We start from the raw sequence: 25149 nt of genomic DNA, 5'->3' as shown, positions 1-25149 counted from the left end.
TGTGTGTGTGTGTGTGTGTGTGTGTGTGTGTGTGTGTGTGTGTGTGTCTCCCTCGGTCCTGGTCTGAGACTGCCCTCCTACTGACACCACCTAGTAAAACAATAGAGGGCATTGCCTTAGGTGTGAGTGAGTGACAAGCACCATCACGAGCCGATACTTGCTTTTTAAAATCTTGCAAGAAACGAATCATACATAGAATCCAGCAGGGAAATAGGAAGTCCCCTTGAGGACAATGCTGGGTGGTCCCAGGAGTGGGTTTATTAAATGTGTGGGATGGAAATAAGAGCACTGGCCCTGCAGCCAGGCAGCTGGCATTAAGCCTCAGTGGATCTGCCACTCACTGGCTGTGTGGCCTCGGGTGAGTGACTGCACCTCTCTGTGCCTCAGTCCCTCATCTGAGAAATGGAGACTACAGTGGCTGTTGAAACTGAGGACCATGAATTCTATGAAACACCGAGATGAGGGCTCAGTACGTGGCTGGTTTCTTAGGTCCCTCCCTGACTTTCAGCTCCAGGGCATTGAATTTTTTACATTATGAACTTGAAAGGTTTAATTCTCCAGTGGGTCTGACCCTTGATGCCCAAGGGCAGATCTATGAGCAAAGCAACAGGTTCTCAGGGGACCCATGAGAGCCCATTTCAAGTCTGGACTGCTTGGAACAGGCTGGCTTTGTCTCTCTCCCTCTCTCTTTCTCTGTCATTTGTCCATTCATTCATTCACTAATTCATTCATTCATTCATGGTCTCTGCTATGTGCTGAACATGGTGATGTCCAGAACAGGACCTACCTAAAGTAGATTCCCCCTGTGCTAGGCTGAATAATGGCCCCCTAAGGATGTCCATGCCCTAATCCCTGGAGCCTGTTATTTACATCGTCAAGAGACCTTGCAGTGTGATTAAATTAAGGATCCTGAGATGGGGAGAGTTCCTGGAATTATCAAGGTTGGCTCAATGTAATCAGAATGGTCCTTATCAGAGGCAAGAGGATGAGAGTCAGAGAAAGTCAATGTGATGACAGAGGCAGAGGTTGGAGTGATGCACTTTGAAGACAGAGGAAGAAGCCATGAGATGAGGAATGCAGGCAGCATCTAGAAGCTGGAAATGGCGAGGAAATGCCCTCTCCCCCGGAGACTCCAGAAGGAACACAGCCCTGCAACACCTTGACTTTAACCCCTTAAGACTCATTTCTCATTTCTGACCTCTAAAACTGTAAAATAATAAATGTGTGCTGTTTTAAGCTACTAAAGTTGTGACAATTTGTTACAGCAGTGATAGGAAACTAACACCCACCGCCCCATCCCACATTATTCCGTATCATGCAACTTTTTTGGTTTCCTTCTGAGCATCCACTTGTAATTACAGACTTGTCGTTCATCCGTCTTCCCCACTGGATTGTGAGCTCCATGAAGGCCAAGATCCTGTCTGTTCTCGTCCCCACCGTGTGCTGAGCGTAGTGGCAGGCACACAGACACTGCTCCATGAATAGCTGTTGGATAACTGTTCTGCCCCTGTCCTCAAGCACCACGTACAGAGCAGTGTACAACCTGCTCTCAAGGGGAGTGCTGACCCATGGGTTGGGGAGACCAGAAATGTACTGACAAAAATAAAAGCAATGGGGCTTCCCTGGTGGCGCAGTGGTTGAGAGTCCGCCTGCCGATGCAGGGGACACGGGTTCGTGCCCTGGTCCAGGAAGATCCCACATGTCGCGGAGCGGCTGGGCCCGTGAGCCATGGCCGTTGAGCCTGCGCGTCTGGAGCCTGTGCTCCGCAACGGGAGAGGCCACAACAGTGAGAGGCCCACGTACCGCAAAAAAAAAAAAAAAAAAATAATAACAGCAATGCCTACTCGAAATTGAACGTCTACTAGGCCAGGTACTGGGCTAAGCACTTTAGAAGCATGGCTTCATTTACTCCTGCCAGCAGCCCTATAGAAGATGAGGGACTGAGGCCCAGACTAAGAGAGATGAGGTTACTTCCCCTGGTCACACAGATGGGTAATAAATTTAAGTTCAACTGTCTGGCTGCAAAGTTCATGCAATTTCTATTGCAACAGACTGCTGCCCTGTGATTTCTAAGGCCCATTAGGGCTTTTACATTCTCATCTATTCTCCTCCCCACCACCGTCAATCATGATCATCACTTAGCAGCAGCAGGAGCAGCATCTTAATCTCAACACCTTACTACAGCACCTAATATACGCAAAGTGCTGTGAAGGTTATAAAGAAGTAACTACTATTATTGTTATTATTATTATTGCAATTGTTTATTAAACACCTACTGGGTACCAGGAACCGTGCCAAACACACACATGATCCCATTTAATTCACATGACCACGCCATGGGATAGGGATTAATTCTTCCCCTTTTACAGACGAGGGCACTGAGACTCAGGGACATTGACCAGCTTGACCAGCAGTGAGGAGGAAAGCTGGAACTTGAAAGTAGATTCATTTGACATCAGAGGCTGTGCAATCAACCGCTATGCTCTCCAGCCTCCCTAACTGCAGGGTCAAGGTTGCTTGCTTGAGAGGCACTGTCGGAGACATGTGGAAACACCAGCTCCTTCAAGACAGGGCTCAGGAGGTCCATGGTCTAGGATGGAGAGCGATCTGAAGCATGGCCAGCCTGGGAGACAGGCCTGCTCCTTAAAGGAGTGAAGGTGGCCCTGCAAGTGGGTCCCATGTGGACATCCATCATGGGCCACTCAGCCGATGGCCCCGTCTACCCTGGGAGGAATATTCGCCATGGATGCATTCAGCTCTAATTTCCTCCATTCACTATGCCATCATGAGCTGAGTTCTAGATGCCACTGGGTGCACTATTGCTCTAGTGACAACAGAACCATCTCTGCCGCAGGAATGAGAGGCGGGGCTGATATGTTCACGGGTAACAGGCAGGCAGGGTGTGCCTGGGAAACATGCTGGTGGAGTTGAACATCTCTGAGCAAGGAGGATGGGGAGCTCAGGGGCTGAAAGGCTGGAGAGACGTCATGAATTCAGTCCTTGTTAAGGCCTTGCCAGGGAGCTAGGTGTCAGGATGCACCTGGTCAACATCCAATGGGGGCTGGGGGTGGGAAGAAGGTGGTGAAATGTGGGAGAGGATATCAACAACCAACAGGCTGCAGAGTCATGCTTCCTTCCTCTATTGGGTTCAAGTCCCAGCTCATCCTCTAACTCACTGATGACCTTGGACAAATCCCGTCCCCTCTCTGAGCCTCAGATTTCCCCTCTGGAAAGTGAGGGAGTCGGATTAGATATTCTCTAAGGACACTTCCACCTGTGAAATGTTATGGCTTAATTAGGCCAGAGGCATATCGTTAAGGAAGCTAGCTTTGAACTCAGACTTTATTTTATTTTATTTTTTTGCGGTACATGGGCCTCTCACCCTTGTGGCCTCTCCCGCTGCGGAGCACAGGCTCCGGACGCGCAGGCTCAGCAGCCACGGCTCACGGGACCAGCCGCTCCGCGGCACGTGGGATCCTCCCAGACCGCGGCACGAACCCGTGTCCCCTGCATTGGCAGGCGGACTCTCAACTGCGCCACCAGGGGAGCCCCAGATTTTATTTTAAAAAACGATTTTTGTTTCTGGATTTACTACTTATTGGTGATGTGAACTTAGGCAAGTTACTATGCCTTTCTGAAGCTCAGTTTTCTCATCTGCAAAATATGGATACTAGTAGTTCCTAGCTCCTAGGGCTGCTGGGGATTAAAGGGGATAATGCCTATGAAGGGTTGACCCTGTGCTGGACACTGAGGGCACTCAGTAAATGGGGGCCACCGTGATGACAGTCATGAAGCCACAGGCCGCTCTGCTCCAGGCTGTCAACTTCTTTTCTTTGGGAGGATGGGGAATCGTTAGGTTCCAGGAGGTTGCAGAGGGAAATGTGGAGCAAGGGAAAGAAAGCACCTGGATCTCTCTGTTATCACTGATTACAGCTGAAAATAAAACTGAAATTCAGCTAGAAAGAAGGAACATGTGAGTCACTAGGGAAAAGAGCCCTCTGCCAGCCTCCGAGACCTGTGAGTTGTCCCTCCACGTCTTCCTGTCCTTGTCACCGTGACCTTCCTCTCCCATGGGCTGGGCATCTCCCCCACACCTCACACAGATTACAAAGCTCTCCAGGCTGGTCCTTCAGCCTCAACTGTTCGTTGTCCCCTGCTGTTAAGTGCAGCTTTTCTTACGTTATTCCCCTGAGCCCAAACCTTTCGCAACTCACAGGCTTCTGAGTTTGGAATTCCAAGCTCTTCCAAGTTCAAGTCCCAATCCCTCCTGCCATTCTTATCTCTAACAGTCCAGCCTGGCCTCCCAAGACCACTGTGAATCGACCGTGAGCAGCCTCTCTCACTTCCTGCCTCAAGCCCCTTCTCTAAATCTAGCACTAATGAAGGAGTCCATGCATTCATTAATTTATCTAGCCAACAGATGCGAATAGAATGTCTAAGACGCACAGAGTCTAGGGAATGTGGCTTGGCACTGGCAGCCCATGGAAGGCTGCTGTCCAGTCCAGTGCCCATGGCAGACATTACTAATGGATCACAGCACTTTTCTACTCAGCGAGTTCAGATGCAGCCTCAAAATTCTCAAAGCAATTCCTCAGGCAGCCTCTACTTATCACCTGAGCTGGCACAACCCAGATTCCATCTTCAGGTAATAGAGTCAGCCAGATGGGGACTCTGGGCCCATCCCAGTGCCACTGCTTACCCTGTGAGACCTCAGACAAGGCAAATGTCCATTCTGAGCATCCACATCCTCAAGGTTAAATAAGGACAATTATTTTGACCTCACAGGGCTACTGGAGGATTAGAGCTCATGAATACTGCGAGATAACATTTTGGGGTTTTCTCATTGCTTTCCCCCCGTTTGCTCATTTGCTCATTGGGGTGGGAGATGCAACCGGAAAGGTGAGAAAGATTTTCAGTTTATTAAGCCTCAGGTGCCTGAGCCCTGGAGATCATTTTGTGCCCAAAACAATAGATTTTGAAGAACAGAGGAAGAGGCAGCCTCTTCTGCCCTCAAGTTCAATAAAGCTTCTCTTAAACCAAGGCAAGGAGGGGAGGGAAGAAGAAAACTAAGATGTTTGTGGTCACTGAGAAGGGAGGGGAGGAAAGAGAACCCCTAAGTCAGTTTGGAGATAAGAATGCAACTGAAAAACAGGCTGGGTGCTGGGGTTTCTGCAAACAGCCCGGCACGGGAGCAGCAGAGATCCTAGGAAGACAGGCTGAGGCAGCCTCCCAGCATGCGCATGCCCTGGCACACTGCCCAGAGCAGTGGACAGTTCCCAAGCGTTGCCTGGAGGTGCTGGCAGGCGGGTGGGTAGCCCTGATGAGCCCATCTTTGGGGTGGGACGGAGAGGAGGCACTGATAACTGCCCAGGACTGGATGGGAATGAGGACGTCTCTGCATTTGCTGAGGTAGATGAGGGCAACCGAGCTGGCTGTCCTGAACCCCCGCTGACGCACTGACCCAGAATGAGCTCCTCTGTCCCCGCTGCTCCCAGCTCCGGCCCCAAACTTAGATGCAGCTTTTGGGAAAGAAGTTGGGAGAGAAACTGAAAAGACAGAGGTTAAGGTCCTGCTACCCAAAGGGCTGGGGGCTCAAAATGGATATGAAATTGAGTGATATAAAAACTACATTTCTTCCTCCCCTGAATTTGAGGCCTGCTGTTTGCTCACCACATATGCAAAGTAGCTGGTGTCTATTAGTATTGCAAATCTCAGCCATTTCACAGCTAACTATTATTGCTAAACGGAAGTATTATTAAGTGTTTTTGTTGTGAGGATTAAATGAGATAATGTTCTGTAAACCCTCTGACACATAGTAGGCGCTCGGTAAATATTAGCTTTCCTGTTTTCCCTTCCCCATTCGTGGAGTTAAATCCCTCCTACCCACAGATTCTGAGAACTGTCATTTCCATCGTGTCGGCAACTTCTCAGGGGCTGTGAAGACTTGATCTGACTGGCCTGCTGGCTCTGTTGTCAAGTACATTTGATCAGTTCACGAAGGGGTCTTTAAAAAATGCTTTGTGCTTTGATAAATTTGGGAATAGCAGGCTTGGGAGGCAGACTGCTCCCTTGTAATCCTTCAACATCGAGCCTGCAGTAAACTTCACACTCATTGTCCCTGGCTCTTCCTCTACATTTAGGACCAGGAGTGTAGACTTGGAGAATCCCCAAGGAGGACTGGAAGGTGAAAGGTGTTATGGGGCTAAGAGGTCTACCCTTGGATTTTCTGGTCTTCCCTCCTGGCTTTCCCCTTCTCAGTCAGCTGGAAAGCTAGTCCCCAACTCTTTGGGAACAAGGGACTCCAAAAATCTGCCCCAGACCAATAATCTGGAGTTGATGACCTATGTGTCCCGTGGCAATCTGTTTTTGGGTAGCCATTGCTGCTAACCCTTTAACAGCCTGGAAAGATGCTAACACAGAGAGAAGGGGTAGATGCGATATTATATTGCTAGTACTTGCTACTATTTATTGAGCAACTGCTAAGTGTTAGGCTGTGCTGAGTACTTATATTTTCTCTGTTCTTCAATGGCAACCCTGAGAGAAAAACCTTATCCCTCATTTTACCAATTAGCAAAAGGATCCGGGAGAAGTACCTGCTTATGACTTCCCAACATGTAAGGGGTGGAGCCACCTGCCACCCAGGGCAAAGCACCTTAGTCAAGATGAACTAGAAACTGTTATTCAAACCATCTACATATCACCTGTCATCTGTTCTATATTGTTGGGGCTTAAGGCAGCTGTGTGTCTTTCTCATTCCATAGGTGGGTTTAATCATCATACAAGGATCCTTAAATCATTTTCATAAATGAGGTGGCTAAGGCCTCATCTCACCTCATAATCTCTTCTGCAATGCTCATATCCCTTCTTGAGAGCTCAGCTTGCACACCCAGAAAGTCACTGAGATGAATGAGCTCAAGGAGCCTTGGCACACAGGTGGTTACTTTCCCACCTATGCCCAAGGCAGCCATCATAAATGATTCACAGATCTCTTTTCCACTGAACCCAGATGTGGCCCCAGAATCCTTCTGAAACAGCTCTTGAGGAAATCACGACCAATGAATTACAAGTTGGCAGAGGGAAGTGAATCCTATTTGTCACTGCAGATCGAGAAGATTGCTAAGGGCCCTTCATACTCTGATACTCTAGGAGGCCTTGTGGTGTGGGGAGTGTAGCAGGAAGCTCGGGATCTGGAGTCCTGAATCCAGCCCAACATGGCACTTGCTAGCTCTGTGACCTGGGACAAGTTAGTTGTTGTCTCCAGGCCTCAGTTTCTTCACCTGTATCATTAGCGCTGTGGTCTCGTGTAGTTCCAATAATCCGTGATTCATGACACATCACCTGATAAGGATTGGATATGAAGTAAGCCCACAAAATTTTGCATCCCAGGCCAAGAAGACATCATCTAGGAGTGACGATGCCTATCTTTAGGCTTATGAAGAAGGAGTCTGTGTTAGGCATTTTAATGACAACGTAAAATGCTGTTTGAGATGAGGCTCCAGCAAATCACAACCGAATCACATATACTCAGGATCAAAAGTGCCTCAAAAGTTATTTGTGTCATCTGACATTGAGACCCCTCTATACAAGACATTGCCAAGTCTCTGCTTGTATGCCTCCCATGACAGGGAGATTCCCAAGACTTCCCAAGGCAGTCCGACACTTTTTTGGACACTTCTGAGTATGTGAAAGCTTTTTCTTATATCCTGGCATTACTTCACCTCATTGGACATTGTAACTCTTGGGCTCATACAGGGCCATCTAATCCTTTTGTCTCTTAATAGATCATCAGGTATCTGCAGTTACTTTTCATGTCTTATGCCTCTATACCCTTGCTCAACCCCTGCCATGAGACCACCTTGTCTTCACGTTAAAACATCTTCAAGTCCTGCCACTATTCCTTACGTGATGTGGTTCTGAGTATCCATGCCCTGGATATGCCTGGAGTTGTCTATGTCAACATCCAACTTGAATGGAGTCATGTAGGCATGGTCTGCTCAAGGCAATGTGAAGTGGGAGCTGGTGAGGTAGCTGGTGAGGGGTCCTAGGGTCAAATGACTCGGATTCGGACCTCAGCTCTGTGTGACCTTGCATGAAGGGCTTTTCAGAACCTCAAATGCTTTGTCTGGCAATAAGAGTGAAAACAGTACTTGCCTCGTGGGGTTATTACAAAGATTAAGTTGGCTAATGCGTGCAAAATACACGCAGGAAATGCTCAAGTAATGTTAGTTATTACCACTCTGTCTTCCTAGAGATGGTATTTCTGTCAGTATAGACTAAACAAATAATTATCCAGTAGTGTTTCTAAGAAGATGCAGATCCCTGGGAGCAGTTCTGTCACTTTTGGAGTGGGATATGGACCAGTGTGTTGTGGTGGAGGGGTTTGGAGGGGGTCAGCACACCTAAGCAATTAATGGCCAGGGGACCAACAGCCAACTCTCCTTAGAGGCTCAGAAAATAAAGTTTAGAGCAGAGAAGGCTAAACCCTGGCCTGACAGAAAGCACCAGGGATATTTATGAACTTGTAAGAAACTCATTATTTTACTTTTTTTCTTTCTCGTTTAGGGCTGTTCATCCCACGGTGTTTAAGAGCTGATTCAGGGCAAAGTATGTGAGCTGTTAATGAGCTTTTGGGATGCCTTCCCCCACTCTGGCAGGGGATCAGAGGAGAAGCACACAGGGCTGTCAGAGGAAGGTGGGGAAAGCTGGCTTTGATTCCTTGTGAGCCACTCTTAAGTCCTGGCCCAGGAGGTCTTCCCACCTCCAAGCTAAGAGCCAAATCCAGCTCTGAGCAGGGGATGAGGTGCCTTGGATTTCCAAGAAATCTCTCGAGCTGTTTGAAGAACCTCTAGCTTCACTTTGAAATGCTAGAGGATCCAGCAGAGCTCAGCGGGGACCAGAGCCCTAGGGGAGGTTTATTATACCCAGGAGATGCCATTAACTCAGGCTTTCCCCGCTGGGCCAGGAAGATGGCATCACAGTGAAGAGATGTGCTCGCTAAAAATGCCCAAGGGTACTTCATGACACTGGCAACTGGTGGGGTCAGGGCCAGCTTCTGCTTAACCCTGAAGGGAAATAGGCAGGGTCATCTTTCTGGCCTGCCTAAGGCTGTCTTTGGTGAACTTTTCATCGTTGATTCTCCAGAAGTGGTACATCAACCACCTTCATCATAACGAGGTGCAGTTACTTTTGAAAATGCAGATTCCCGGGGCTTCCGCCGTCCTGCTAAATCAGACTCTTGGGGACAAGGCCTAGGATATTATATACTTAACTAGCTTAATAGGTATTTTTTTCATCTTTATTGGAGTATAATTGCTTTACAATGGTGTGTTAGTTCCTGCTGTATAACAAAGTGAATCAGCTATATGTATACATAGATCTCCATATCCCCTCCCTCTTGCGTCTCCCTCCCACCCTCCCTATCCCACCCCTCTAGGTCATCAAAAAGCATTGAGCTGATCTCCCTGTGCTATGTGGCTGCTTCCCACTAGCTATCTATTTTACATTTGGTAGTGTATATATGTCCATGCCACTCTCTCACTTTGTCCCAGCTTACCCTTCTCCCTCCCCGTGTCCTCAAGTCCATTCTCTACATCTGCGTCTTTATTCCTGCCCTGCCACTAGGTTCATCAGAACCATTTTTTTTTTTTAGATTCCATATATATGCGTTAGCGTACGGTATTTGCTTTTCTCTTTCTGACTTACTTCACTCTGTATGACAGACTCTAGGCCCAACTACCTCATTACAAACAACTCAATTTTGTTCCTTTTTATGGCTGAGTAGTATTCCATTGTATATATGGGCCACATCTTCTTTATCCATTCATCTGTTGATGGACATTTAGGTTGCTTCCATGTCCTGGCTATTGTAAATAGAGCTGAAATGAACGTTGTGGTACATGACGCTTTTTGAATTATGGTTTTCTCAGGGCATATGCCCAGTAGTGGGATTGCTGGGTCATATGGTAGTTCTATTTTTAGTTTTTTAAGGAACCTTCATACTGTTCTCCATAGTGGCTGTATCAATTTACATTCCCACCCACAGTGCAGGAGGGTTTTAATAGGTATTTTTCATGCTCCTTAGGGTTTGAGAGCCATTGCATCTAGATGCAGGACTAGTTCTTATGTACTTAATACATTCTGAGGCTCTTGTGGTTTTCAGAGCAGATAGGTTGTACATAGAGAGGTGGTGAATACGGATGGAAGAGAAGATAGTTTGGAGAGATTCATACCTGGGTTCTAGTCCCAGTTTATTGTATGCTGCTGAGTTTTGGGGTGTCTTGTTACACAGCATTATAGTGACAATTACTGACAGATAGACTTAAGCCATTTTCAAATTAGCTCACTAGGCTTCACTCATGGCCATCTTTCTGCTCCTCAGACATACCAAGCTCATTCCCACCTCAGTGTTTTTTGCTCTTTCTGGTCCTTCTGCCTAGGATCTCATTCTCCCAGTCTATTCTCAATGTTCGTTTTTTAGCTCAAACATCCTTCCTCATAGAGATTCTCTTTGCCCAGTCTGTCTAAGCAGACCTCTCCCCTACCCAGTTCTCTTTAATTTCTCCATGGCATTTACCATTTTTTGAAATTTGTTTGTTTATTGTCCATCTCTTTCTGCTTTAAGATACCTTATTGGCTATGGTCATTTCTGGGTTCTCATTGCCTGGAACATAGCCTGGCATTAGTAGGCATTCGACAAATATTTGGTGACTGAGTGAATGCACCACATTTCCCAGCACCACATTTTGGGGAACCACTGAGTGATTCTTCCAATGCCCTCTGATCTGTGGCACTCAGAGATGCCTGTCTAGCTTCTCCACCATTCTCAGTCCCCTCCTTAGCACTCACTTCTGTCTTCGAGATCCCTCTAGCTTTCATTCCTCCCTTCTCACTCTGTTGGCTCCATGAAGGTGGGGACGTTTTCTCCCCCGCTGGGCCCCAGTGTAGAGCACTGCTGCCTAGCACACAGTGTCACTCAAGACACACTTGTTGACTGAACGAATAAACAATATAATATGCACTTTGTCCTAACAATTCCACACCTAGCGATCTATCCTTAGGAGGTAATCACACCTGTACCAAGTCATTCACTGAAACATTTTTTAGAATAGCATAAAGTTGTAAATAATGTAAAGTCTATCGGGGGGCTGACAATAAGTTGTGATGTGGAAGAACATGGAATTTGCAGCCAATATAGATGAAGCTCTTGACATATGTGCATTTAGGTGACTTTTAACTTTTTCTTTCTTTTTTTTTTTTTTCTGTTATAAGTAACACTGCATTGAACATCCTTGCCCTCAAAAACATATGCTCATCTCCCCTGTGTCCTTGGGATAGACACCTAGAATCTGAATTATTGGGTTATTTGGTATGAATTCTCTTTAAAATCATCCTACTTTTTTCAAATACACCATGCCATCTCCAAAAATTAATCAACAAAGTTACTTAGAGCACCTGAGAGAATACTGTTTCTTGGTTTCTTTAACTCTTTTTAATCAAATGAAGACAGTATTGGCCCAGAGTCAGAATTAACAAGCGAGACATTCCATATTAAAAGATTCAGTTAGAATGAAGACAAAGGCATCCTATGAGCTCTGACATTCACACGCAACAGACACACAAATGGATTTCTCACTCCTTCCAGCTTTTGACTCAATGTATCCAGGCAACAGAAGTCTGGATTTAATAACAGATGTTCGCTGCATAGCAATCACCATATAATGCCAGGGTAGACTAAAACAGCATTTTATCAACCAGTAAATGTGCTGTTTGCTTTATTTTACCATGTTGTTCTTCAGTTCCCTTCAAAACCGAGAGGACAGATTGAGTCACTCGGCATCTGCTGGGAGCAATATGCTTGGCTTCATTTAAAATGAAAAATCAGGTCTGTGTTTACATTTTTCACCAAAGCATGGGATCTGATGTGCTAACACTCCCAACTGGGCTAGCCACGGGGGTTTTCAGGAAAATCTCAGGGGAACTGGGACGGAAGCGGAACTCAGTCACCCTTCTGGGAAAGACATATGGTGGTCCTTCCACTTCCATCAGCCCCACTGGAGGGAGGTCCGGATTTCCCTCACCCATAGACCGAGTGTGGGCAAAAGGACTCCTGCAGGGCTCCTTCCCACAGCCAGCAGCTTTGAGAACAAGAGTTTACTTTGAAAAGACCAAGAACCCAGCAATGTTTGAACAACACCTTTGTGTAACCTGTAAATTTATGAATACACGGACACATTTTCTGAGGGAAAATGCTTCCAAGGTGGCAGCCAAGAAGAATGTCATTTTGAGTCAGTGCAGGTTGGCTGAGACGAAGTCGGGGAAGAGAGCAAGAAGCTAACCTTTGTCAGGCATGTATTCTGTGCCAGGTATCAGGCTAACTTTTTATATATTATCTCATTTAATGATCATAACACGACCCTGAAGCAATACTCACTTGTCCTCTCTTTAGTGGAGGAGATGGAAGCTTGGAGAGTTGAAGTCACTTGCCCAAGCAGTTAACATATGATAGGGAATTGTGTCAGGGTGAAGGTCAATCCTAAGCTAAACTGGATGTGACTGACTGTGTTTTCCAAAGATGCTTGTAACAATAGCTTCCATCCCACATACTCTTTTAGCACCTTGCCACTTCTCCATTGAGAGATAAAGTCTATGGCCCCTGCCTCTGAAACTGAGTGGGCTTTTGCAACAATACCAGCCAACAGGTGTGGTGGAGGTGATGCTACGTGATTTCTGAGGCTAGGTCATAAAAGGCACTATGGCTTCCACCTCGCTTGCTGGAATACTTGTTCTTGAAATCTTTAGCTACCCTGTAAGCAGTCTGGCTGCCCTGAGGTCACTATCTACTGTGAGGCCCAAACAAGAAGCTTATGTAAAGAGGAAACAGGCCCCTGACTGTAGCGCTCAGATGACAGCCAGTACCAACTTGCCAGCCACATGAGTGAGTCATCTTGAAAGTGGATCCTCCAGGCCCCAATTGAGTTACCTCAGCTGACACCACATGGAACAGAGACAAACCACCCCTGCCAAGCCCTGCACAAATTGCAGACTTGTGAACAAAATAAAGAATTTATATTGTTTTAAGGTATTACATTTGGAGTGATTTGTTACACAGCAATAGCTAACTGATACACTGGGGAACTCAGAAGAGGGTTAAAAGAGCTCCATTCATTCTCTGATCGTCAATGCCTGGGTATAACTTTTCAGTGAAGGAAAACTATGTTTTTTATATAACAGTTGTAATAAAGTGAATTTTTAAGAAGAAAGGCCCATTGTTAGCAGTCCTCTCTGACTCCTTTGCCCAGCCCCACACAGGAAAGTCAAGCTAGCACTGTGCTTCTAAAGGCTTATTGAGAAAAACTGTGCTCCCTTTGTCCAGAAGGAGAGAGAATAAAGGGAAAGTGGGCTGAGTGGGTGGAAAGGAAGCAAGTGGGAGGACTAAGTGAGGGGCAATTTTGAGCCACTCAGCAACAGAGCCTAAGGGATGAATGGTGGGGATCAGCACATACAAATGCAGTATAGACACAGGAGCAATAGCAAAAAATGGTGACCACCCTAAAAGGAGAACCTGGTCCCAACTTAAGCTTAGAGTTTTTATTTGACACTCCCCACTCTCCTCAAACTGGGGAGGGGACCTCCCAAAATAACTGAGACTGAATTTTCTGCCAGGGTGGCAGGTAGCAATTTACACTAGATTATACTGATTCCAAGATATAATGTAATTGACCCTTCTTGCATCCATTTTTCCTGCTTATAACTTGAGTAACATATGCCCTATTAAAGGGGAAAACATTAAGTGTTGACTCAACACTTGACTCAACACTTTTGTTGACTCAAAACAGTAAGTGTTGACTCAAATTATTCTTATCATAATGTTACTTAACATAGGCAAACATAAAGCTAGGTATAAAATCCTTACGCTTATAGCTCTTATTGAGCTACAAAACAGAAACAAATTTCCAAATTAAGCACAAATAAGACTGCAAAACTAGTAAACTTCAAATTAACAACATTAGTTTAATGTGAGGTGGTTTGGTTGAAAGTGAACTTCTGCCTGCAGTGTGACTATGGTGTGGAGTTGACATTTTTTTACATTTTACTTCAGCCTGCTGGTCTACCTCATGCTATACCGGCTCAACTCTCTCTTGGCTTTCTCCTGGCACTATCAGAAAATTGTACTCGATCACATGAGGACACTCTAGAAGGTACCTAAGTTCTTCTCTCTATTTTTTTTCCTTATTAGCTCGTAACAATAAAAGTGAAAACAAAACAAACTCCAAAATAAACAGATGCCTAACTCAGTTAAAAGCATAAATGAAAATATGGACACCAAATTCACATTGCATAAATCAGGGATCACCAAACTTTTTCTGTCAAGGGCCAAATAGTAAATATTTTTGGCTTTGGGGGCCAGATGGTCTCTGTTGAGACTACTCTACTCTGTTGTCTTATTGGAAAAGTAGCTCTGGATAACAGGCAAACAAATGAGCGCTGCTGTGTTTCAATAAAACTTTAGGTATGGACATCGAAATTGGAATTTTACAAAATTTTCAAGTGTCATGAAACATTATTATTCTTTTGATTCCCCCCCCCCAGTGATTTAAAACTGTAGAAATAATTCTTGGCTTGTAGGACGTACAAAAATAGGTAGGGCGTCGATTTGGTCCATGAGCTGTATTTTGCGGATTCTTGGCATAGATTGTGACAAGGTGGTTACAACCGATGATCTAGAATATTAAATTGATGTTTAAATAATTTACTATTTAAATGAGAAATTAAAAAATTTAAAAAGATGTTACCCTTGAGAATTCGTAGACCCTGGAGAATATCTCCAAGGATTTGAATTGAGAGGCAGAGCCTTGGAAAATTCCCAGAGAGCAAGCTCACCATGTTTAACTGGAAAAAGAAAAATGCAAGGGCGGCTGGAGTAGATTTCCTCAGTCCTCCATAGTATCTCCCTCCCCAATCCCCAAGCATAGGTGACACAGTAGGTGCATAAGAACAGTACCAGCAGTACCCCAAGACCATCCACAGAAGCACTGTAGTAACTGCAGCTTTTGCAAAAAAATGTTCCTTGCCCAGCCAGCTTGGAAAAGACTCTGTGGGTCTGTGTCTGGGCTCAGGTAAGAGAATGATGCCTGAGCTCAGGCAGGAGCCCTGATCACCAAGCTGGACTCTCTACTTTATTGCTTATTAGCTGTGTGACCTTGGACTTAACCTCTCTTTGCTTCATTTCCTTCGTGTGTAAAATAGTCATGTTGCCGCCAAGGTTCTTTGTCCTCTTTCTCCCCAAATATATGAGGGGCGTTATGAGGCTTAAATGAGATAGTAGGGCTTCCCTGGTGGCGCAGTGGTTGAGAGTCCGCCTGCCGATGCAGGGGACACGGGTTCGTGCCCCGGTCCGGGAAGATCCCACATGCCGCGGAGAGGCTGGGCCCGTGAGCCATGGCCGCTAAGCCTGCGCGTCCGGAGCCTGTGCTCCGCAACGGGAGAGGCCACAACAGTGAGAGGCCCATGTACCGCAAAAAAAGAAAAAAAAAAAATGAGATAGTAGATGTAACGTGCTGGGCACAATACCCAGAATATAGTAAGCATTCAAGAGATAGTAGCCATTAATAACGTCACAGTAATGAGAGTTGTTGGGTAGCTGTTTGAGCCTCCCTGAGCCCCATCCGTAAATGGGGGGCCTGGGGTAGTCTCACCCAGTCTCAGGGGTGGGTTGAATCAGGTGTCACAGGCCAGCAGCAGCCCCTCCCAAGACTTGCATTTGTTCCAGAGAATATTTCTGTCCCAGTCAATAACACTGTACAACTTGTGGTGAAAACTGAGAGGCGATTAATCATTGAAACTGGAAGCATTTGATCCTACAGCAGAGAGGAAACGGGAACAAGGTGCCAGTGATTTCAGCATGCCACGTACGCCTTGATCTTTTAAGTGCTGCCTGGTTGGGTTATAAACATTTCTCCTTTGGTGTGGGGATTTTGCAGGAGCCTCAAGAAAGCATTGTGAACATAAGAAGGGAGTGTTTGGGGTGCACATAACCCTAGGCATTTGGTGGATTCCGGGTGTTGGGGGGCCCCCACTTGGGTCCATCTGCAAGGAGCTTTTCTCTACTCAGCAGGAAAATGTGTGCAGAAGTTCCAATCTAAGACCCAAAACCTCTCAGCAGATGTTTTATTGGGCTCGTTTTGTTTTTGTTTGTGTGTGCGTGCACGTGTGTCTGTGCGTACATGTGTTTGTTTAATTGAGGCAACTCTTAAAAATTGGGACATTATGCATATAGTCTATTCCCAGCTTCTTTTGAGAAGTCAGGAAATCTGGCCACATTCCCCTGGGTAACAGCAGGCTGGGGTTGAGGAGCAGCTATCCCTTTAGACAGGGTCCGTGTGCCTCTACTCACCATCCCCTGCCCCACTCCCTTTCATCTTTTCTGACAAGTAACTACTTAGGTCGTCATTTATTACTGTGCGTGGGGTGCTATTTGTCTTATAGTAGAGACATAGTTCTCTGTATTCACATCTCTATTAAATGTGGGGAAATGAAAGATAGATCAAGAGGGATGCATTTTTCAAGGAAAAATGATAGAAAACATATCTTCTTGTGATATTGAAGAATATTCCACGGTACTTTGTATGCAAATGGCCATCCCTGCTCGCTTGCATGCCTCATCTGGCCCAGAGCTATGACTCTGCCCTATTTTCTAAGCCTCCAGAAATCCCCACCTTTAAGCCCAGTCTCCTTATTCATGTAACGCACTCAGCCAATGTCTACCTGATGCGTGCTCTGCGCTGGGTACCCTGCTTGGCCCTGGACTGCAGTGGCGAATCAGGCAGACGTGCCCTCTGCCCTCTCAGACTGGCCAGCCAGAGGAATCCCAGCAATGCAAACAAGCCATCCCCCCCCACCCCCCCACCAAAAAGACTGGTTGCCTTCATAGGGAGAAAGCTATAGCGGTATCACGGAGGTGGGAAATGCCTAGTGAGTCAGTCATCTTTCCAGGAAGAACTGGTGTTTCGGCGGAGACCTGGAGGGGGAGGCACAGTGCATTGTTCCAGGCAGGGTAAAAGCATGTGCAAAGGCAAGAAGGCAAGAGAGAAAGGTGTCTGAGAACTGCACGAAGCTAGGTCCCACGGGAGTATGCAGTACGGAGGTGGACAGGGTGGAGGATTGTCCAGAAATGAGTCTAGCGGGGTGAGCAGCTGGGCTGTGATGTGTAAGCTGTTGGAAAGGATTAATGGCTCGCTGGGGCGCTGAAGTGCGTGGATAATAAATCCCAGGAGCCAGAGGAGGGCAAGAGTAAGCCAGAGGGAATAAGATATTGCAGTGGGGGAGGGGGAGGGAGGTGAGCAAAGCTGGACAGACAGTGAGGCTGCAAGAGGGAGGCAGGGCATCTAGGGTAGCAGTCCCTCCGACATCCCTGCAGCAGGCCCCCGAACCCAAGGGTGATGGAGGCCCAGAGGACAAAGTGCAGGCTCCAGAACAGGACATATCTGGCCGTGCCACTTTCTAATGGGCCTTGGGACGTTACTTAACATTTTTTTAGCCTCAGTTTCCTCACTTATAAATTGGATAATGATAAATACCTCCCTGACTTGCTTAGCGGGTTAAATGAGGCTAAAAACATCTGGCACTTAAGGAGGCCTTAATAAAAGTAAGTTGATTTGCAATTGATTTTGGTGTGCATTTAAAAACCCGATGCCTAACCTGGGATGACTTAGCTTCATTTCCTCCCATGAGGCTTCTCCCGTTCGGGGGCCCCCACCCGGGAGGAGCCCTCCCCGGTGCCTCTGCCATCTGTCGCTTGTGCCCGCTCCAGTGCTGACCTGGAGCCTGGCACGGGGCCGCAAGCATAATTACCACTTCTGAATCGATTCCTTCGAGCCCTTTTGAGCAGGCTGAGGAAGGCTGTGAATAAAATGATTAAAAACCTGCCTCCTATTTCACAGCTTTTAATATTTGATAAGCTTTTGGAGAGAGGGATGAGAGCAGGGCATGAAATCTGGCAGTTCACAATCCCTGCTTCCAGCCCTCTCAGGGACCTATCAGGGCACTGAAAAAGGGGAGAGAGAGAACGAGAGCCAGAGCCAGAGCCAGAGCCAGAGGGAGAGAGCCAGAGAGAGAGAATGAATATGGCGAAGGGTTAGCTAGCATGCATTCTCCAAAGAGGGAAAGCACAGAAAGAAAAGGGGAGGAGATCCTCATTCTTTCATGTTCTTTGCGGTTTTGAATGCCAGTAATAATTTAGATTATTATCATGAAAATAATGATAAGAAGAAGATAATAGCAGCTATCATTTATCAGGTACCCAATATATGCCAGGCATGTGTGTAAGGAATAGATCTCCTTTAATTTTCCCAACGATCTTATAAGGGAATAGATGTCTTCTTAATTTTATAGAAAATAGAGGCTCAGAGAGGTGAAGTGACTTTTTTCTGGTATCACTCGGCCAGTGACTGGGAGAACTGAAATCCACATTGGGTCGATCGGACCCCATACTCCACCAAGTACAGCCTTGTAGAACGTCAGAGCAGAAACAGGGAAATGCTGCAGAAAAGCAGGAGACTTTAGATCTCTCTCCTGTCCCCATCCATAAGCATGACAGTCAGTTTTCTTTGGAGAGAACAACTCCAGTGGTCAGATATCAATGCCTGAATGTTTTGCTATTTCTGTTCCTGCAGCTCCTAGCCTCTCTTGATGACTCTGCTGGAATGTCAGGTCACCTAGGACAGCTTCCCTGTCTTGATTCAAATAACCCTAACAAAGCTTAGCACGGGGTTGAGCACTTTAAGTGCCGGGCACTGTTCTATCTCTTTTCCTCACCTGTTATCTTGTTATGCACAAAAACCTGACGAGTTAAGTAGTATTATTATCTTTATTTGACGGATGAGGAAACTGAGGCTCAGAGGTGTTGGGAAGTTTATTCAAATAACCCCAGTAGGAATCTGGACTGCCCTCCGGCGTGGAAAAGACAGCATGAGGCTTCCCAAAGCAAGGTCTGGGAGGGTCACAGAATGTCCACCAACAGTGTCAAAGAGTTCATGGTTCTAGAAAAGCTAGTCAGCGAATGTCTTTCCTCTGCTGTGCATCTGGGGCCAATTATGTGGAGCTCAAACAAACTGCGAATGGACTCCTTAAGAGAGAGCTCGAGAAGTCGCTTTGTTCTCCTGATCTTGGGAAGGTAAGAGAATGTTTCAGATTACTGGGAAAGAGCTATGTCTCTGTCTTTCTGAGGTCACCCTGAGCCCCCTGGAGGCTATGTCTGTTGAGGGAAGGGTCCCAGGGTTACAGCCATTGTCTGCTTTCCACTTGGAGAGGGCAGAGATACACGTGGGCCCATTCTGGGGAGAGTCAATCAGTGGTGGAGGACCTAAAATCCATCCTGTCTGACAGAGTACGTTAGCCATTGAGAATTCTGAATGGGATGCAATGTGGGAGAGGGAATAAACAAGTCTAGGCAGTTTCAGAGAAAGAGCCAGGACCAAGAAGATTTCAGCTCAACACAGGTATGAATGTTCTCATAGAGCAGCCTGTGAAAGGAGATGCGAGCCGGCCACCGCTAGAAGTGTGTGAGCCAAGGCTGCGCACATATGGGGGATGTCGTAGAGGGTACTTAAGCCTAGGAGACAGTTTATGAACTTTAAGATCTCTTTCAACCTCGGGAGTGCAGTAAACACAGAACCGAAATCAATCTCTGTTCCTCCAGGTCATTTTAGCAGTCAGCACGTGTTTGGGACATACTAGATAACGAGGAAGTGTTTGTTGAATGGATGAATAATCCGCAATAGATATGCACCAAAGTGTTCAGAAACACCAATGAGGGCACTATGTTCCGGTGGTAATAAAAGCCACAAAGTCCTCTACAGTTCAGGCAGTTCACATGGATAATCTCCTGTATTGTTCCCATGTTATAAATCAGGAAACTGAGCTTCAGAGGCAAAGGTCACACACGTAGAAGGTGGCAGAGCAGGGATTCAGAGCTGCAGGCGTCTGACTTCTTAGCCATGCTCTACACACTAGGGCTGCCCAGACTATGGCTACAAACCCCACCCTTTGCTGAGGATGTAGCCTGGACCCAGGGCAGCTCTTCATTGAGACTCTGCCTGCAGTGGGGGTGTTTCTAGGGCCAGGACAGGAGATGTGCAGTGAGCAGCTGCCTCCATAGTCAGGTTTTCTACCTGGTTTCCATTTTTCTGCTTGGAGATTCTTGGTCAGGTCTCTGCTCTCCTGAGAGCATTACCAATACTCCCAGCATTGGTGGCATCTTCATCCCCCTCGGGGCTCTCCCTGCTACTCCTCCTCTCAGCCACTAACTCACCTCCAACCAGCGACCTGCCTGGACTCTTGGGGCCCCTGACCCTTGTTGAGACCCCATAGTCCATTGCTGGCTCCTTGGCTTTGTTCAAGCTTCTGGCCAGGGCATCATCACCTTGACCCGTATCCACCGTGCTTACTCTCCATCCAAACTCCAACCAGGATGGCCCGGCCAGCCCCCTTTCTTCCTGGCTCTGGCCTCAACTGTCTTCCTCATTGCTTCTTAATCTTTACTTCTTCAGTGATTCGATCCTGACCTTCTGTCTGAGCTCTGAAGCCCATTTCCATCCCGGACTTGCTGCCTGACCCATATGAGACCCTAATCTGATTCATCACCTCACCTCCTTTTGTCCTCTTAACTCTTCACCCTTGGTCTGACCTCTTTTCCTCCTGACTTTCCATCTGATGTTTGGTCTCATCTTCAGCTCCTTCACTTCCTGTCTCCCACTCTAACTCATCCCCTAGACCGGGTGTGTCCACAGTGACACTTGAGGCACTTGGGACTGTATAACTCTCTGTTGTGAGGGGGCTTTCCTGTTCGTTGTAGGATGTTTAGCAGCACACCTGCTCTCTACTCTCTAGAGACCAGTAACACCTTCCTCTAGTTGTGCCAATCAAACATACTTCCAGAAACTCTCAAACATTCTCAGCGGCAAAATCCCTTTATGTTGAGAATCACAGTGTCTCACCCATGTGCCTACCCCTGCACTTCAGACACTGACCTGTATTCCATTCTCTTCCACAGCTGGACCTGATGCATTTCTGTTTCCAGCTCTCCTAGGTAACAACTATTACCACCTCCCAGGCTACAGACTCCTGACCTCCAGAATCCTGAATCAGATTCTTTTTCTGAATATCTGGCTGCTTGCCACAGACTTTCTGTTCTCCGTACTCCATGCCATAGTTTCCTTCTGCCTGATTCTTCGTTTTCCCCCTCCTCCTGGTTTATGTTTTGCATTTTTCTCATTTTCTGTGTCATGTGGAGATGAGGCATTGGACTTAAATACACTACCTAGTTACTCCTCCCAACAATCCTAGGAGACAGGTATTATTTCCTCCCATTTTGTGGATGAAGAATTTGAGGTCACAAAGTCTCCTAGGGAGAAAGTGGCAGGGCCAGGATTACAATCCTAGTTGTTCCAACTTAAAGCACATGCTTTGAAAAATAAAGCACATTGTTTCTCATTATAAAATTAATGGATTTGAATGAGATGACATATATAAAGTGCCTAGGGCTTCCCTGGTGGCGCAGTGGTTAAGAATCCGCCTGCCAACGCAGGGGACACAGGTTCGGGCCCTGGTCCGGGAAGATCCCACATGCCACGGAGCAACTAAGCCCGTGTGCCACAACTACTTAGCCTTCGCTCTAGAGCCCGCGAGCCACAACTACTGAGTCCACGTGCCACAACTATTGAAATCCGCACGCCAAGAGCCCGTGCTCCGCAACAAGAGATGCCACTGCGATGAGAAGCCCGCGCATTGCAACGAAGAGCAGTCCCCGCTCGCTGCAACTAGAGAAATCCCATGCCCAGCAACAAAGACCCAACGCAACCAAAGATAAATAAATAAATATATATATATATATTTTTAAAAATAAATAAATAAATTGCCTAACAGTGCACACAGTGGGTACTTATCAAATGTTAATTCCTTTCTTTACCTATTTTTGGGGGGTAATAAATAGAAACTGTTAATTGTTTCAAAAAGAGCAGAGGGCCTTTTAAGTTCTTCCCTCTACCTGGTCCCACTCTCCACGGGGCTCTAGGTTCTTTTAGGCAGAGGTATTACGTGTCCCCCATGCTTCCTGCGGCACCTTGGACAAGGTCGAATAAATAGTTATTGATTGAACCATTGATTAAAGCAGCACTGGGGGTACCAAGTCACCTCCATGGTGACTCTGTGGGAAGAGATGGGGCCAGTGTACTGGCCCATGGCTGCTCTCAGACAAGGGTGTTTGCATAACTGGAACGTGCTGTCCCCATCTCTAATAAAGATCTGAACATCACTAATTGGCAGGCAGAGGCTGTGTTCCCTCTGTGGGATCAGAAGGGAAAAGAACGTGCCCTGAATGTTAATCTCCTCTGCAGCCTGCACTTGGGGGTGGGGGGCGAGAGGGGGAGAGAAAGAAGGGCCGAGGGGTACAATACATTGCACAGGCAGAGCTCTGGTCTTGTGGCCATTTCATTAAAATGTCCTGAAATAAAAATTAAAAGGGCATAGGATTTGGGGCCAGGTAACTTGGGTTAAGTTTCTGAATCTATTTCTTACAAGCTAAGTAAGAAACAAATCCCTTGGTCTCTCTGGGCCTCAGTTTCTGTATCTGTCAGGTGAAAATAAAATGATAAATGTAACTGGTGAAAACGTTTGTTGGATGAATGAATGAAACCTGACACGTTTTTCAAAGGGATGCGACATCAGCAATATAAATAGTCTGTTTGTTCTGCAAGAGCACGAAGAGGAAAAAGTCTCATAAAAATAGAAAATAATGATAAACCACATGCAAGCTTCTGGGTGAGGTTGGCCAAGACTCTCTTGCCTCCTGTGGTGAAGAGTGACACCATGTCCTAGCCCAGTGGTGCCCATGTCTGGTTGGGCAATTATTTGAGGTGCTTTTAAAGATACAGATTCGTAGGCTACATCTCCGAAGAGAGTGTCGTTCAGTAGGTCTTGAGAGGGTAGGGAGAATGCAGGAATCTGAATTTTTATTGGTGCCCCCTAGCAATTCACCGTAGAGGCAATGCTAATTCAGGACCATGGTCAGCTCCTCCTCCTCCACCACCACCACCACCACCATGCCACCCCAGCCTTTCCTCCTGCCACCAACACCGTTGATCACTGGGAAGACCAAATGAAGTATCATAGGAAAGACGCTGTTCAAATAAGTGTTACTCTCAACTTACCCTCCAGGACCCTTAGGGAAATTTGAAGGACATATGAGCAGGGGTGAGAGAATATGATTATAAGAAAAATATGGAGCTACACTTTTTGAACTCCCCCAGAACATGAGTATAGTTAATATATTATTAGCGCCGGCTACTGAGCTAATAAGCAATGTACTTAGCAAAGATGCATAATTACAGAAATTAGACATGATAAAAAAAAATTGTCAATAGAAGCTCAATGGTTTCTTCCTGCATCTCTGATGAACATTTGTGTACCTCTGGTGTGTGGGCTCCTCTATCTGATGACAACTCCTGTCGAAGATTCAGAAGACCTTTCTTGTGTGATGTGTTCACAATGTGCTGTGACATGGCAAAGGAGGAAGAAGGACTGAGGGTCGTGGGGGATTGTGTGTGTGTGTGTGTGTGTGTGTGTAAGAACAATGTTTGAGAGCAGGGATGTGTTGGGATTGGAGCCTACCTGAATATGTCCAACATCATAAAACCTCCACTTCTAAACTATATAGTATACCTTCCCATTCCTCTACAGGTAAGATATAAGAAAGAGGGAGACAAAGGAAGACTTTTACTGCATCGCTTACACCAAATATTTAGCACAGATCCCCTTGCCTCAGAAAACTCAGGCCAGAGTGTGAGGTGTTGGGGGAAGGACAGGTAAGGAAGCCCTGTGCATGGGCACGTGATATCAGCAAATTGAATTTAGGACCATGAACCTGTGTCCAGCAGGCTCCGGGTACCACTCCATACAGTTCCGTCAATAGCAGCCACTGGGATGTAATTCCAGGAAACCGAGCAACTGATTGAACCAAAGCCAGCGCAATCACTAGATTCATTCCTTTCACCACTGTGGCTGCATGGTCGGGGAGTGTAAACTGTGCCCCAGCCAAGCTGGAGAGGAGCTACACCTGCCAAATCAATAGGCAAGATAGGACCCTGCACTCTGGGGAGGCTTCTAACCAAGAGTGAGGATGAGTAAATGATAGGTTGATGGATGGAGGATGGGGAAGCTCTGGGTTTTACAGGCTCTCCTAGGGAGTTTCCAGTACTGTAGTACCCAAGACTGAAAAGGCAGATTATGGGGGGAACTAGATCTGGGTGTGGAGGGTTGTGAGCGGGGAGTGAAAAACGGCTCTGGGTAGCAAACCGACAGTCTAGAAACTTGGTGCCCTGGCCCTGGGCTCCCTTCCCAGAGTGGAGGGGAAAATGAACACTTGCGTTAGGACCAGGGACCGCAAGGGGTCACAGGACTAGACCTGGTCCCATGTGTTATTCCAGGGCCTGAACCCCATTCTGGGCAGATGTTCCACTTGCTGTGTTTCATTCTTCAGCTGCAGCTTAGAGCCCTGGGCTCAGGAAGACAGATTTCTCTGTACGACAATTCCAGGAAACTTTAGATGAAAATTTGCCTCTTGTTGAACAGACTTTCATGAGAAAATAGAGCATGTCGTTCTCAGACACGGTAGCTCAGGGGCTGGGAGATGACATGCAGGGAATGAAGGGATGGGGTACCCACAGGGTGCCAGGCTTTGAGAAAGGCTCTTGCAAAATAAATGCACTTGCAGGGACCCACTGGGCTTTGGGAACTGGACAAGGGAAGAGAGGCCAGAGAAGACAGCATTTATTTATTCATCCAGCACATGTTTATCAAATGTGTGCAGTGTGTCAGGCACTCTTCTTGCCTCTTGGGAACAGCTGTGAACAAGGCAGCCAAGGTCCCTGCCCTCACAGAGCTCAGGTACAGTCACGTGGTCCCTGGGCATGGATTTCACAGTGAAGCTTTGTGTCCTGTTGCTGTCTACTCCTTAATCCTTGTCACTGAACACTCCTGGGCTCACCTCTCCCTCCGCACGCGTGCTGGGCCCGCTGCCTAGAATCCCACCCCCACCCCCACCCCCCCGCCTCTTATCTGCCTGGCAAACACATATTTGTTCTTTGGGTCTCAGCT

The 25149-nt window shown here is 46.8% G+C and overlaps 1 protein-coding gene across 5 annotated transcripts in view; it reads right to left on the bottom strand.

Moving 5' to 3' along the window:
* Positions 1 to 25149, bottom strand: part of KCNIP1 (potassium voltage-gated channel interacting protein 1) — a 362721-nt gene that overhangs the window by 146100 nt on the left and 191472 nt on the right. Inside the window, exon 2 of one of the 5 annotated variants that reach the window (XM_029217093.1) lies at positions 18490 to 18504. The exons of the other annotated variants lie outside the window; for them this stretch is intronic. Coding sequence (XP_029072926.1) covers positions 18490 to 18504 — 15 coding nt within the window. The remainder of the gene's footprint in view (positions 1 to 18489; positions 18505 to 25149) is intronic. 5 annotated transcript variants of the gene reach the window in all.

Source organism: Monodon monoceros, unplaced genomic scaffold (assembly GCF_005190385.1).
Source record: "Monodon monoceros isolate NGI ecotype Baffin Bay Population unplaced genomic scaffold, NGI_Narwhal_1 Super_Scaffold_12, whole genome shotgun sequence".
Taxonomy (NCBI): Eukaryota; Metazoa; Chordata; class Mammalia; order Artiodactyla; family Monodontidae; genus Monodon; species Monodon monoceros.
The sequence above is the reverse complement of the archived record's forward strand: the minus strand, read 5'-3'. Positions and strand labels throughout refer to the sequence as shown.